The sequence below is a fragment of the Vidua macroura genome, chromosome 5 (genome assembly GCF_024509145.1).
Source record: "Vidua macroura isolate BioBank_ID:100142 chromosome 5, ASM2450914v1, whole genome shotgun sequence".
Taxonomy (NCBI): Eukaryota; Metazoa; Chordata; class Aves; order Passeriformes; family Viduidae; genus Vidua; species Vidua macroura.
Window position 1 is genome coordinate 24,535,783 of NC_071575.1, and position 16,385 is coordinate 24,552,167.

Sequence of the window (16,385 nt, forward strand, 5' to 3'; positions counted from 1 at the left end):
CTGAAACAGCTTTTATGGAAATCATGCACTGCTTGTGACATGTGTTTGGTCTCTGGAGCTGCAGCCTTGTTTAGTCCTCTAATTTTAAATGTCATCTTTCAAACCCAAAGGGTAACAAGTATAAACTGTGTCTATAAAACATCACAACTTTATTCTCAATAGCTAAGTATTGAAATGCAAGCATACATTATAAACAGAAAAACAGCTGGCTTGGAGCACATTGCAAGCCACTAACACAGTTGAGGGATTTGAATGACATCATAACCCGTGAGAGCATGTTGCTGGCCAGCTGGTGTTATTTATAATATACTCATAATTGAGGAAAAATAAAAAGGCAGAAGTTACATATTGCAGAACTTATCAAGTTGAATTCTCTCTTTCTCAGTGTCATTTAAAGTCTTATCAAGCGAAATTTGAAGATTACTACTAAAAAGGGGGGGGGGGGGGCAGTAATCACCTTATAATTACAACAACAGATTTAAGATAAACGTCATGGAAGCCCCCCAAACTGGGCTACTTGTGTTACTATATTCATAGTACTGTAAGTTCTAGGAAATTACATTATTTCTCCTGTGTGGTTATTGAAAGATCACAAATCTATTTTGCCCTATTTACAAGTAGTTCTCTACAATTCTGTTATTTTTAGCAAATTACAAACTGCTGTTTTAGGGTTAATCACAGAGAGAGTTAGAGGTTTTAATTGGTAGTTAGCATACAGGCATACCAAGTTTAATAATGTAAAGACACATTAAAGGAAAAGTAGATAACTGCCTGCCTGCCTTTCCCAACTGCATAAATAAAATACCTATGCTACTATGCATAAAGAAAATGTATATATATATATACAAAGGTATGCATAGATACAAACATTGCCCATACCTATTTAAGTTTTTATATATTTGAAATGCAGACACACACACACACACACATAAATACAAATGCACACACAGCTACCTGAAAGTTAACCAGAATACATTTTCTTATTTTTCATGGCAGCACAAGCTCTTTTTGTCTGCTAACCCCTCAGTCACTAATTCACATTCTTTTAAAGGGAAAAAAATATGCTTCTGTGCTCTAGTTTTAAAATGCAAAGGTATGATGTTATTTGTCACCATGCCCAAAAAAGTCCTTACTCGGTAACTTTGCCAGAAGAGGGAGAGAGAGAGAGGCAAATGCTCCCCCAGCTGTTTCCTGTCTACAGTGTCTGTGTAATGTAGATAAATGTGAGGATTTTCTCTAAATCCCTCTTCTGTTTGCTAAATCTCACTGTCACTGCTAAAATCAGAGCAGATAGAGCCTGCGCAATGGAATAAAGTCCTCAATATTGAAATGTGACATTGCTCTCAACATCTCACATCTCTCTGGATTTCTTTTTTCTCATCATTACTGCTAACAAATTCATTTCCAGACTTTGCACTTTCAAGAAGCAATGGAAAAAATCAACAGTCTTTCAACACAATTAGTTAAGTGCTGCTTGTGTGATTTCTTGAAGGTAAATCTTTATTACTATTTCAAATAATTTTTTAGTTTTATTTTGCTGTGTATTGTCTGCTGCTGGCTTGAGGAGTATTGTGCACTTTTCAATAACATTATTTTAGAATTGAGAATTATTTATAAATTGCTGAACATGCAATTTTATGTGATCTGGAAAATGGCTGTATGTAATAGTTGCAATTACATAGATAACTGTAAGGGTAAACTATTGCAAATACAGGTCTTAAATTTCACTTCTATTCCGAGAACTTTGTAATATTTCTGTTATGTCATTATTAAAAGGTCTACTTACATCATTGTCTATATTGTTAATGAATGCTTCTGAAAACAAGAACTTTTAGCTATTTTCTGCAGGTGCAGGGTTTTATAGGAAAAAGGTATTATTCACTTGTTAAGTTTCTGCAGTTTTATTATACACAATTATAGAGAAAATGTTCATGCTTTCACAAGGAAACTTTTAAGGGATGTTGTCACTGCAGCAATTTTCTGGCAGCATCGTGGCATTTACTTGGTTTTTGCTTTCATAAATTAAAAGTAAATGAGAAGTTCAGTTTGTTTTCTACATTAGAAACCAGCTGCAACTCTTGCTGACCTTGCATATTTGTACAGCTTAAGCAATTGTACATAAAGAAAATGGAAATTCCCTTCCATGTTCATCTCCAAGTTTTCCCTTCTAGGGAGGGCTTTCTCAGGAAAGTTTGTATGTCAAGTTTCATGTTATGACCCTATAATTTCTGCACAATAATATAAACTGTCTTAAGGTAAATTTGACTTCAGTAGGTGCATTGACCTCTGTTTCTGTCAATTGGCTCTAGTCCAACTTTCCATTATCTGTAAATTTATATCCTTCAAGAACTTTTTTCCCCTTTGTATTTTGCAAGGATATTTATGTAGTTGAAAGAATGATCTTATTTTAATTGCTTAGGGCCTAATCATTTTTTTTTTAGTTGATCTTACACTTAAAACACACTTATCTCATTCCTTAATGACCTAATTACAGATCTGTAATTGGGTATGTCTGTATGGGAATGAAATCATTCCCATAATGTATAAATGGGCATCCTTTCCAATATACTTGAAAGAAGAAGGGTTGGTTTTTATTTATTTATTTTTTTTTTTTTAAAGTATTGAGCAAGGCAATAAGAGACATAAAAGTAATATGCTAGTTCCTCAGCTGTGCATCCTGCCAAGCTTCCTTGGAATCAATGGAACATTGATTTAGGTTAGCATGTAGCCCAGATTCTTTGCTCAAAGTTAACAGTATTTAAGCCTTGATCCACTCTGGAGTATATATGCTTTGTTTATACAACAATTACTAGTGAATACTGATATTTAATAATAATTGCACATTTCTACTACGGCTTGATAATCAGGCCCAACCCCTCTGGAATAAAATGTAATTTTGAATATATAACCCTTGTTTTCTTGCTGTAGCATATAGTCTCCAAAAAAAATGTTGCCTCCTCCTTCACAATACTTATAATTCTTGCAGATGTTCTTACATGTTACTAAAATGACCAAGCATGTGAAGAATTCTTATGCACAACTTGTGTCAAGTGATAATTTGTTAAATGAAGGGGACTTACATAGGAGAAGTAAGAAGTGAATGAGATGTAGAGTGCTCATATATGACATGCCTTTGTAGTGCTACTCTGTTAAAAGAGGAATGTAGCAAAAGCTGGCTATTTTACTGAAAAAAAGAGGAAATTCCAGCTGTGAAAATATGGTCAGTCATTCTATGCAACTAAAAGAAGTCCTTAACCAGGCTCATCTTGAACCTGTATTCAATTTCCTAACGTAATTAGATGCTTCGATAAACCCCACCCACACGCCAATGCGCTTTCTTTTAAGCTCTCAACTTTCTAGTCAAACTGGGAATAATGTAAGTACTCTGCTTGATTGTAGAGAACCTGGAGCAATATTGGATTACAACTTTGTATTTTCTTAACAATATTCCCCTCAGATATAAAGGGGTACTTTGATTTTATCACAAGCATATTGAATCAATTAATGTTGTGTTTAATTAAAATGATGAAGTACAGTTGAAGTTTTAAACTATGTTTTGGAATTTGCTTTGATGAAACAGTACTTAATTTATGAAATAATTGATTGAGCCCTAGAAACATGTGAGTCTGTTTTCTTTTCTGCAAAATTTTTACTTGTTTGAAAGTTCTTGACTGTTGTTAAATTTGGAGATAAAGTTAGAAATTCTCTGTGGTTTATAATGTGCAGCCTTTTTTGGCTTCCACTAAAGGAAAAACAGTAGATAATCTGTTTTGTCGTAGTTCAGTGCTGATATTTATCTGAAAATGCAAGCCAGCTGAGAAGTCTTGAAAAATAAAAAATTGTTAAATGTCTAAAATTTATGTTTATTTATGGACCAAATGTTATACGAGAACGAATTGTGAAATACATAATGTTCTTGTATTTGTAATGTCTTTCAGCTTTCTGAGGCAGTGTGCTAAACAGCTTTCTGCTTTACTTCCTCAGAACTGGGAACCATCTTAAACTGCAGGTGCATCACATTTATCTTATAAATTCAAAAATACGGCAAAGGAAAAAAGAAATTGTTGTTAAGATATGGAATCATTGCAGGAAATAGTGCCTCATGTTATCATCATTCATTTATAATCTGATCTTTTTCCATCTGCCATTGAAGTCATGTCCATGCATTCGAGCTTGTTGGGGTTTGCATGGCAAAGTTGGCTAAAGACACTTGTGAATGGGAAAATAATTATTCTTTTTTTTATGGTATATCATGGGATTTTAAATTGTTCATTATTTTCACAGTGGAAATAAGATACTCATCCAGCAAGGCACTAAGATATCTTGCCAAGAAAATAAGAATTTTTAAAAATTATTGACTAAAAAAGTTCGATACCCCACTGGATCAGATCCCGATTGATCAGAAAATAGATAACTTCATCTTTTTTTCAAAAGTTCAGTGAAGAAATATTAAAGATTAAATGGTCCCTGAAACCCTGAAAGAAACTTTAGGGAGGATGAATCATTTTACTTTCAATTACTTTGCACTAAACTGCTAACACAAAGCAATTTTAAGCCAAGTTTAACTGTATGTGGAAGACAGATTTGTAACTTCTTACCTGACTGCAATGCTAATGTTAACCTTGAAAGAGAATGAAATTAAATGAAGATTTACATCTTTCAAAACTATCATTTTGGCAAGTGATCTAAACAAATTGAGAATATGCATTAAGCACATTACTCAGTGTCCTGCTACTATACGTAAATAGCTTTTCCTAGTATTAAAAGAAAAAGCTATCTTTGCAAGTTGGGTAAGAAATTAGGTGGACATAAAGGGATACAAAAAGAGGCTGATAAACAGATTGGTGCAATTTTACACCCATTGAGGACTGGCCTTTCTTCAGTCACAAGCACAGGAAAAAGATAGTTTGTAACCAAATGCAAATGAGAAAAGAATTATCACCTCTGTGTAAGCCTCATGGCCACAGCTGCCTAAGAGGGTATAATGAAAGACAGTGAAGTATAGCTGCTTGCAACAAGTAAAAATACAACTCTTTAATGGATTAAAATTCACACGCTTGTTAATTTCTCAAATGTTTGCCTGCTAGTAAGAGGGGACTGTAAGAGTCATTGAATGTAGTCTTCTGCTACAGAAGATCCCTCATCAACTCCTGTAAATTTGACAAGTTGAACCTGGCAACATTTTTGGTTTGTCCTGGTATTTTCCTTTCTAAGGTGGCTGGAGAACTGTAGAATACTAATAATGAGCTCTTTTGCTATTGGACAAAATGTCCTTACAGCAAGTTTAGAGATATTTATTCTTGTGAAAAAGTTGATTTTAGTTTAAATAGATCTTCTCCATCATATGCCACCCCCATTTCCCACAGTACATCGGCAAGCACCTGTCATATTCCCTCTTCGTTTGTTTGGTCTGAGACAAACCAATTCAAGGTTGTTTTCCTTTTTTCTATTATTCCAGGCGTCCCTTTGTCTGTCTATTCCACTCTTCCATATATTACTTTCCAAAAGCAAATATAAGTCATAGTTATTACAGGGTTCCCTAACTAGATATGATTGTGAGTATTCATCAGAATAAATAATCTGTTTCCAAAATACATAGACTAGAACATGCAGGCAGTTGCAGAATCATGGGGACACATTTCCTGATACCATGTTTATAGTCCGAGAAATCACAGTACATATTCATTCTCATTCACAAGGGTGCAGGAGTCATTTTTTGTAAGACTCTTTGGGGAAATTCTGACACTGCTTCTGCTTCCTTGGCAGGTGAAGATGCACACTGTGTCCTACATCCATTTCTTCTACCTTGGCCTGTGTTTGCTTACCTTAACCAGTTCTGTTGCTGCTGGCCCGGAAACACTCTGTGGTGCTGAGCTGGTTGATGCTCTTCAGTTCGTGTGTGGAGACAGAGGCTTTTACTTCAGTAAGTCCACCCTTTCTTTCATTTAACTGCTAAGCACTTTCAAGTATTCCATTGGAGTCTGCAACTGCTGTAAATGAGCTTACTTATGATCATCCAGACTGCCAACTAGGACTGGTATCCTGTATCTGGAAGATGCTCAAAGCCTTCAGTTACCATAAAGCCTCAGTAAAGAATAAAGTTGTACCTCTGTTCAACCTCTCTGACTTTCTGATAAATTTTTATTTTCAGACTTATTATTGTTTTTCACCACTTTCCGGCTGTCGCTATTTCACCTGCTGTGTTTCTGCTTTCCAATGACCTGTCATTGAAATTAAATTAATGAGAGCACATACTAAACCCAAGACACTCATGAGGCAGAACTACAAGGACCTGTTATGTCAGACTACTAGTAAACACTTTAATTACACACTGAATCATATTAAAAACACACTAAGCTTCAACATCTGGTTTAAAAAAAATGAAGAGCTGGAAGGCAGCAAGCAGAAAGTTACCGCATCCAAGTATCCACATGCTTCGTGATTTAAATACAGGTGGAGAAAATTCATGCATGGTGAGATAATAAAGACTAACACCAGTATAGGCACCAGATAAAATTAACTCTGCAATAGTGAGGAACAAGAAATACTCAACTTTTATGTAACAGAAATCTATTTCTGATTTTCAGCTATTTGCCACTTAAAAAACAAAGTTAATGAAACTTTTAGCTAGGAATATATTAATTCTGAATACATTCATTAATATATGTTTTCAAAACATTATAGAATTTGTGCTCCTATGGCCTCTGAAGCTAGAATTTACTATTAATAACAATATGGGCTTCTCTGATATCCTTGATATTCCTTCATGCCTGAAGCTTCTTGTCTTCTACACTACCATTTTTGGTTTTCTGATCATAACCACTTTATTCCTATTTATTTCTATTCATGGAGTCATCGCTTTCAATGTTTTCTCCTTGCTTGCAATCAAAACAAATTCAGACTCTTGCACTTCTAAATTACAGAAAATCCTAATTTCTTCAACATATAAATGGTAGAGATTTTCACTATGTTCTTGGCACATTTTATTAAAGTTCACTTTTGAAACCTTAGTTTTACATATGCAAAGTAATCCACTATTCACAAAATAACCCTTCTTTTCTGTATTCAACACCTCAACTCTTGTGAATAAGCACCTACTCCAGGGTGCTGTTTAGCTTAGTATTCTGGCGCTAAACACAGTATTAAAAGTACTGGAATCTCTCACGCAGGAATTTACATTTTCCTACAAACTCATCAGGTGTTCATTTATACACCAAAGTCTGTTGCATTTATTAGCAGCAGAGTTAGGGATCATTTGAGCATCCTACAAATGTATTATTGCTGGAGTGCATGTAAAGTCTGTCATCTCCCCCTCCTGTTTCTTTACCAGAAAATGAGACGACACATCCTTAGAACAGCAGAGGTCTTTTACTGTGTACGCATCTCAGGTGTTTCTGTACCAACAAAATGTTTGCTGCTGGTTCAGAGACCTCTCATGCTTGCTTTCCACAAGAGTAGCTGTTACTGCCCAGCAATCAGACTTACTGTCAGGTGTACTTTGTGATCCTCAAGGTAAGAGGTCATGTGAAATACTAATCATTAGCAATAATTCTCTTTGGTTTCAATCTCAGTTATTCTAAGGTTTCACAATCTGTTTCAAATCTCTACCCTAAGCTAGGTCATCCTTAATTTAAAATACAGTGATGGGCTTCCAATGTTCCATAGGAGATCATTACCTTTGCACACTTGACCTTTATCTGCTGTCAGTTTAGACTTCCTCTCTACTCTTTGTTGTTTTCTGACATTCTGAGTTTTCACTTGAAATAGTGTAATGACACTATAAATGTTGACCATGTTTTATATGGAAAACTATGGAAGGTTTCACTTATGAATAACCACTCCGTTTTAGGAGTCTTGCACAGTTGCAATCAATAGCCTGCATCATTCAACAGGAATGTTATGAAGCTAACATGTATGTGGCCTCTTGGATGCCAAGTAATGTGTGTGCTCTACCTGGCTACTTTTTATTTATAAGGAAGAAATTTAATCTGTTTTAACCTTCTCCCTCTTATTTGTTAGAGTTCAATCTAAAATACAGAACTAGAGAAAAGTAAGCCCAGTAACACTGGTAAAACAAATTGAGATCCTCATATAAAATGTTCTACAGAATGCAGCATACTATTAGAAGTTAAAAATGTTGCTTGATTTCTTAGGACTTTTTAAGAATGCCACATCATTTGCAGAGCTAAAAACCCAGTGAAATTTTTCTTTTGTTGTAAAGAGTATGTCAATAAAAGTAGTATTTTAAGCCTTCTTTTCTCATACTCTGGTTCCTTTAAATAAAGTATAATCAATGGTAGTATTTGCCTTTAACTTGCACAGGAAATAGCTGTGAGGAATTTTTTTTTTCTTCCATCATTCTGTATTTCACTAGAGACTCCAAATATAAAGAATACCTTTTGGCTGAGGTGGAATTCTGGTTCAGAGTCAAGGTCAAAGCTTCTGACTATTCCTTGGGAGTTGTGGGCGGAAGTGAAGATAGAAATAATTCTATTACTTTCTGTTGAAACTCTGTACTTCCCAGGCACAAGGCTATATCTATGGCTAGGACTGGAAGACAAAAATTTCTTTTATATAGTCTACTCTGCCCAACTTTCTAGCTATATAAGGAAACTCTTTACAGCTTCTGAGGAGATGCCCCAGCTGCTTACAACAAACAAGGAGAAGTACTCATTTCAAGAGAAAGTCAAATGCTATTTCTACCACTCTCTTTTGTCTTGAGATAGACTGACAAGGAGCATTTTCCAAAGTTTTTTAGGGGAAAACACAGCACACATCCCCAAATTAAGCATCTACTTTTTTTCCTTGGTCACATTTAACTGCAACCAGCACTGGGTACTCCTCAGACAGCTTTTTGTCTCCTATGATTTACCAGAGAAAAGCAGATTGTTGTCACCTTTTATCTAGGGACATCTCTCTTGAATTTCTGCCCCTCAGGTTCATGCATGCTAGGTTTTGTTAAGAGACGGTGACAGAGAACCTGGCCACAGCTACAAAAGTGGCTACACTTAAACACAGCTTTTCTCAATGTTTCTCCAATCTCAACCTTTGGATCCAACAGTCATGAAGCCAAGAGGGATGACTTCAACATTCACTTGAATTTTAATGTCCAGAAAGGTCTACCATGGTACACTCATTACAAAACAACACTGAGAGGAGAGAACGTTGGAAAAACTTAAAGGAGAAATTACAGGAAACTTACAAAATTGAAAGCCTAAGAGGGGGGAAATTTTTCATGGAATAGTCTAGTCTTATCACAGGAATTTGCTTTGTAGATTACTCAAAAAAAATTAAAGTTCTTCATAAATGTTGAATTTGCTGAACAAATATTCATTCTTGCTCATGCTGTTTTCTCAGGGCTGTTACTACCATGAGATCTAGTAGTTTGTTCTAAGGAGAAAATGCTTTATTCTTTTTTGTCTAGTTTCTTCTCCTTTGAAAATATACCTTTTCCTTTTACAATAAATACATAGCAGTCTTGCTAACAATACATGAGTGCCAAGAAAGAAACAGATTTCTTAATTCCTTAGACATTTTCAGTCTTCTAATTTCTAGATGGCAATACTTACTTGAAACCATGACAATCAGCTTCATGAATTAAAACTCCACCTTTTTTTCTGCTAAAACCACTGCTTTATTCTTGTCGTGAATTTTATGAACCATCACTTGCATAAAAAAGAAAAGAGCTGAATTTAGGTACCTGAGACACTGGAGCTCCTCTGATATTCTTCAGACAATAGAGAATGTTCTAGCACATGCTTCCATGTGTAAAGCAATGAATCCCATAAAAGATGGGCTTTTCTAGCATCCAGCTTAATGTTCCCTGTGTCAACTTCTTTGAGGAGAATTACTGCAGGTTTTTACTACTTTTTTTTTTTTTTTTGTCCACTAAGACAATCAAAAATTGTTTGCTGTCCTTGGGAAAATCCCCAGCTGTGCACAATGTAAGACTATTAGTTTATAATCATCCCAAAATAAGGATAAGCCTGTGAACATAATTTTGGGTGATGAGAGCTGTCATGATCCCATTGCTGTGTAGAACTAAGGTATATGTGGAGGAATTGCTGCCTTAGAAAAGAGGAAACAAGTAGCAGAGCAATAGGCAATTACATTTTGCTTCTCCCATTTCCCTCTAGTTAAGAGCTTCTTGTTTACTTCAGGAAGTCTGCTTTTAAGATGTTATTAAAGTTTTTAGGCCTGTCAAACCTATCAGCATAATTACAAGAGATGGCATTGCACGCAGTTCTTTAAGTACTCCATACCTGTAGGAACTATGAGTCATTAGCTCCTCTCTGCATCCCTGATTGAAAGGAATGTTAATGTTAGAAGCCCAGCAGAGACATGCTGAAAAGCTGCCACGGACACACACAGATTCTGGTGTCACTGACAGTCTTACAAATCTTTGCAAACATATGCTGGTCATCTTGGCTGTGTTCACACAGCAAGATCTGAAAGTGTTTTTAAGTTCCTTGGTCTGGCTGCATGCCCCATTCATGTCCAAATACTGTATCTATGGAAGATTTGAGTGTATTCCTCTATCTATCCCTAGGTTCCTTACCTCTTACAAGAAAGCTAACCTAGAAAGGAGCTCAGGTGTGCTTTAGCCAGGTCTTCAGGGTCAGTGCTCAGGGAACCAGAACTATAGGCACAACTACTGATTTATCTGTATAAGAAAGAAAACAACATCTCTGACTTCTGGAATGATATCACGGTATAGTCAAACAGCTGACACAAGTTTGATGTGTGCTTTGTTGCCCCTGGTAGTAAACATTGAGGAAGATCTCTGAAAATAAGCCAGTCTTTGAAAGCATTTTCTCATTTTTTACCACATTAAGAAAGGGCAATGAGTTGTTCATAAAGGTTAACCTTAGTTTAGTGAGGTTAATCTCCTTAAGTTACCTTCTTAATAACAGAGAGAGAGGCTCTGTCTTCTTTCTCCATGGATTGCAGAGTAAGTCTAGGAAGAGTTAGCCTCTGATACACACTAAATTTAGTCCCTGCAAACAGGTCTCCTCTACAGCTAGTTTCTCAGGTCACCAAGGATTTTCTAATTTTTCAACCTTTTCCTTAAGAGGGACTGTGGTAGTAATGATAATTTTAATTAAGTGACTGGAAAAAAAAAATTGATAAAAATTTCAACAAGAAATATCTCTGTAAAAGGTGCCTACTATCAAAACCAAATAAGTACATTTTCTCCAGCAGTTCAATTTATGTATGTCCTTATTAGCTGGTAGATATTAGAGATGTTAATGCTTTTTGTGATGTTTACCTTTTCTTTATGGACTAGACCAAGCTTCAAATTTGGTCTCAAATAACAGAAAGCTGTTACTTGACATTTGATTCCCTAACTGCTAGATGTGTATTTAATACATTCTTTAGTCTCATGTTGGATAAAATCACTCAAAGAAACGCTTGGCAAGATCAACATTAATTCTTGGCATTGCTGCCCCTCTTACTTTTCCACTGAATCTTAAATACCAAGAAAAACCCTTTCCTGACTTCAGCTCTGGCACATGCTCTCTGCAATCAGCCAAAACCTTTGCGTATGGATCTCTTTGTTTGTTCTGGTATCAATAAAGTGTTTGTGATTCTTGATCAACAGCAGCAGGAGTCACAGAGCAAATCATTCCATTTGGCAGAGCCACACACTCCGTTAATGAAAACCTTTTTTGCATTTACTACCTGTGCATGGAGGGCATTACATGCACAGTGCTCATTCAAAGGCAGAAATTCGCAGAGCCATTTCTCTAGGGCTTATTCAGCACTTTAGCTCTTAGGCACGTTTCAAACCCTTTCACATCACTAAAAATCAAATAGAGACTTAAGGCCACCTCGGAGCTTTGCTAACAAAGGATGGATCTGGACTTGCTTATTAAACCATATCCTAATGTCAGTATTTCCCTGTGACACAAGCTTGATTGTTCAAAAATACGACAACAAATGCAAGAGATAACCAATAGTTAAGTAATTTCTCAGTCTAGAAATCAAGAGAAATGTATATTTATTGAATAAATTATGCTAAATTTATCTCTGATAATAACCACAGGAACTTCAATGTCAAGAGGAAGGAAAAGCCATTAATTCCTACTTTCTATATGGTGCATTTAGTGCAAACCATTATGAAAAATAAAGCCCCAATGCTGGGTCTAACTTTTGAGTAATGACAGCCATATTTCATGTTTACATCAGTAAATGAGGTTCTGAGAACAAAAAATTCTAACACATCCATAGTCTTTGGAGGGGCATACCATATAATGACCAGTGGGTGAGTCCAGCTTGTGGAAAGTTACTTAAATTCCTACAAAAATCCAGCCCTAGTCTGAGATAGTTGCTATGTTTTCTGATTGAATCCCTTACACAGAGAAATGTTATCTTTTCAGTATCCTTACTCTTACTAGGCAGAGCAAAAGGCATTTGCTTATCTCATGTTAAATCCTTTAATAGTGAAAACTGGAATAGCTTCCTTTTATCAAAGAAACTTTCTAGGGCTCATGTGTCTCCTGTCTTTTTTTTTCCTTGAGTCTGCAGCATATTTAAATATTTCCCATCTTATTCTGAAATTCAGCTGTGATCCCAGTCTCCCCATTTATGTAATATATCTCTTCTAGTGTAAGAGGATGCTTCCAAACAGCAGGCCCTTCTGCTTCCTTATGTGCCCATAAAAGTGTGGAAGTAGGGAAAAAGTGTCCTGTTAAAACACTTCCTTTGGGAAATTATGACTCACACAAACCTGAAATTATATTATATTTTTATACAGAACTATTTGTTTATATTGTTTGTGTCATTGTGTATTGGGCAGAAATTTACACAAGGCTGAGTATGCAGAAAAAAGAAGAGGTTGGCTTAGACCATTCTGATTCAATCCAGCTCAGTGAACTGTTTTCTTCCTGAAAATAAATATTCTAGGAACATTATTTCTATCTCCAAAAAAGTAAACACATAATACCCCCAAGTCCTATAAACAGCAGGTTCTAAGTAAAACAAATCCTACTGAAAAGTGGTTTGACTTCAAAAGAAGGTCCATTAACTGTCATATCCTTCTAAGGCAATGGATAAAATCTTAAATAGCGCACACAAACTGTATTTCACAACTCTGTATTCTAAAGGAAATTTTAAAATATATGGTTTATAGAAAGGTATAAAAAGTCTAAGTGTCATGGGGAATATTGTAGGGAAGATGTCATTCTGCTTGTGGATCTGAAAAGATGAGCACATTCCTAATTGTGTTTGAAGGCTGTTCCAGACCACATATAATAAATCCAATTTATAAGAGGGATTTTTTTTCAGACTTGCATTAACTATACTGAAGATTTCTTTTAACTCAGCCCCATCAAAACGAGAGGATATGAGCTTCTACTCTTACCATGAAAGTTTTACAGCTTCTTTTTTGTAAGTCTTCATTGATTACTTCAGATTACATGAAAGCTAATAAGGATATTTATTTCAGGGTAACATAGCAGGTTTAAATTGAATACACTTCTCACCTTGAAATTTCTCTAGATAAATAATAATATTGTTGCAATAAAAATAATAATATTGTTGCAATAATTTGTTTCTACATCCCCCGAATTCCTGAATTACTAGTCAACAGGTCTTCCATGAAAAAAAACTTAGTTTTTCCTACGTATTTCAAGTTTTATGTTTCTTTCCATTAAAGTTTCCAGCCTTTTACAGACATATTTAGTTTGGCAGGAAGAATCTGGTGACTCATAGACTGTAGAAATTTGAGAGCGAGCTACTGAAAATGTATCTAATTTCTTCTTGTGTAATTTGGGAGCAAGCTACTGATAGTATGTCTAATTTTCCTAGTTTAATCAAATGTATTATTGGCAAATACATGTCCTGAATAAAAGCCACGTTTATTTCTGAAATATATAGCTAAGATTAAATGCAAAAACACCATATATATTTGCTTTTAGAACACTTCTGGGTTTTTTTCCTATTGTTTCTGGCATATCACTCTAAATCAATGTGCACTGAATGAAAAACAGAGGCACTAGTTGAAACAATTTGCATTACAATCCTACTTATATTTTGGAAGTCAGTAATATAAAGGTGTTCCTTGTGATATTTATTGGTGTTTTTTTTGGTTTTTTTTTTCATTTTTTCAAGAGATGATAGAGATGTAGGAAACATAGGTGACTCTATTATACCTCTGTGATTTACATGGAAAAAGATAGATGCATTCAAAAAGATTGCATCTGTATTTTATGTTATTGACTGTACTGTTCCTTTCATGTCTTTTCAGACAAACGACTTTTAATTTTAGACCTTCCTAGACATACATCATTTTAATTTGTCCACATACAGAATGAACTTGCTGAATGATTAACGCTGAACAGAGTGTGACCTGAAATAAGGAGATTCTGGTTCAGATTCAGTCCATCTACTTTTGGGCACTTAAATGAGGATTCTGAGTTAGGAGTCTACTCAAGTTCATCCTGAAGTCAGTGAGAGGACTAAAAAATTTTCAGGGGCCTCATTAAGTTATGACTTTTCCCTGGGACATTCTCTTCTTTCTCCACTGAATTAAGCAAGGAAGCTGTGGCAATTGTGTTCTTATGATTGTTAAGTCAGTTGAGTAAGGACCCTCCATTAGGAGCCTAAATTTTGGTGGAATGGATCTGTTTAAAACCACACAATGAACTTCCATGTAGAGGTAAGGATGCACTCATACAGATCCTATTTTAGATCAAAGCAAATCCAAGCTTATTTTAGCTGCTATGGTATAGTACAGTTAAGCAAAGACCCAGAAAGTGCCTTATGCAGGTAACACCAGTTAGAGCTGCTCCTCTAGCTCTTAAAAACTCCCAAGCTTTAGTCTAAGTGTGAATCCTGTTGGAGAAAGCACTCCAGTTGGACACAGTAGAAGTGCAAGGGAAAAGCTTATCTATGTTTTCCTTCTGGATATAATAGATAGAATATACTCTCACATGTTATAGCAAGTAAAACTCCTTCATGTTTTATTCCTGCAAAACAAGGTGCACTTTTCCATGCATAAGTAATGAAGCAGTTTTTTGTGTATTGTGCTGTTCACAAAATATCATTTCTAATCCTGTGAGTATTCACTTCCCAGCAGTTTTTTAAGAAATTGAGACAATAATAATACTTATAACCTACAGAGACAGCTAAATATCAGATGTCATTAAAGAAGGGTTTTCTCTATTAGAGGGCTGTGCCTTCTATTGTCATGGAGAAAGGACACAGAATGATGCAGATTTGAGATACTCAGGCAATGAAACATTCAAAGTCAGGCTGGATGGGGCTCTGATAAATCTGATCTAGTTGAAGATGTTCTTGCTAATTGCAGGGGGCTGGATTACATGATCTTTAAAAGTATATTTTAAAAGATATAAAATATAGCTACTGCTGACCTAATGAGCTCACCTATAAAAGCAGTAATGTGACTGAGCTAACAAAGAATCCCACCTGAGGCTGTAAACTATTCAGTGATTTAAAACAACAGCACAAAGCATCTCTATCTTCCTCACTCCAGTACCACTCTTCATCCAAGGCCATATAGAAAAGCACAGAACCACCACAAACACATTGGCATTTCATGATCTCCTCTAAAGTGATCCCTTTGCAGGGGACAGGAATCACAGTAGTTAAAATTTCCAAACCATCTATGGGGATAGCAACTGCTCTTTAGGTTGTTCAGACATTGATGATCGTTTTTCAGTACATGTATTATTTTGAAGCAGAGTAAAAAACAAGCACTAAAATCAAGAAAGAATTATTTATACTTGCTATGAATAATTATGTATATGACTTAGCTTATTTCAAGGTGCTCTTACTATTGTTCATTGTACTCTTCCCAGCTAGTTTGGCTTAAGGAAAATGGGGTAGAAATGATGCTGTCAGTTCACATTTGCTTCTGCATTTAAAAGACATAAAGGATGTTCTCATATGAGACACAAAAATTATTTCACACGCTTAAGGAGTTCCACCACTATTTCAGGAATTACATACACTACATTTAATATAGCTATTCCAAGATACAAGCATTTTAAAATGTGGAATGGTCAAGAAAATCTGTTGAATAATAAAAAAAAAGGGAAGACATTTTGCAGAATCTCACCCTTGTCTTTCTTTTTGCAAAAAAAAAGTAGAATGAAATTCTACAACTGCAGCTACAATGGCATTAAGTCAACTCCCCTAATTTTTCTTTCATAGTCATTTCATTTTAGTTTTTGAAAGCAGTAGGACTTGATGTAATAAAGTACAACCATTTCCTGTTATCACCGAAATGAAGACTAATAAAATGAGCAGAATTCATGAGTGGTGATATTCTTAATGTCTGCTGTTCTTTTCAAATAGAAGTTTATACTCTGACATGAAACAGATGAAATTCAGATCTGTGAAAAAAGAACAAATCTTTTTTA

At 35.3% G+C, this 16,385-nt stretch overlaps 2 protein-coding genes across 15 annotated transcripts in view; one reads left to right on the forward strand and one right to left on the reverse strand.

Annotated features, from left to right (window-relative positions):
* PARPBP (PARP1 binding protein) overlaps positions 1 to 16,385 on the reverse strand; it is a 289,156-nt gene that overhangs the window by 158,763 nt on the left and 114,008 nt on the right. The window contains exon 17 of one of the 14 annotated variants that reach the window (XR_008437138.1): positions 15,033 to 16,358. The exons of the other annotated variants lie outside the window; for them this stretch is intronic. The gene's annotated coding sequence lies outside the window, so the exon portion shown is untranslated. Of the gene's footprint in view, positions 1 to 15,032; positions 16,359 to 16,385 lie in introns of those variants that run through there. 14 annotated transcript variants of the gene reach the window in all.
* IGF1 (insulin like growth factor 1) overlaps positions 1,252 to 16,385 on the forward strand; it is a 51,910-nt gene continuing 36,776 nt past the window's right edge. Inside the window, exons 1-2 of the mRNA XM_053977709.1 lie at positions 1,252 to 1,492; positions 5,767 to 5,923. Of these exons, the coding sequence (XP_053833684.1) occupies positions 1,430 to 1,492; positions 5,767 to 5,923 (220 nt within the window). The 5' untranslated portion in view covers positions 1,252 to 1,429. The remainder of the gene's footprint in view (positions 1,493 to 5,766; positions 5,924 to 16,385) is intronic.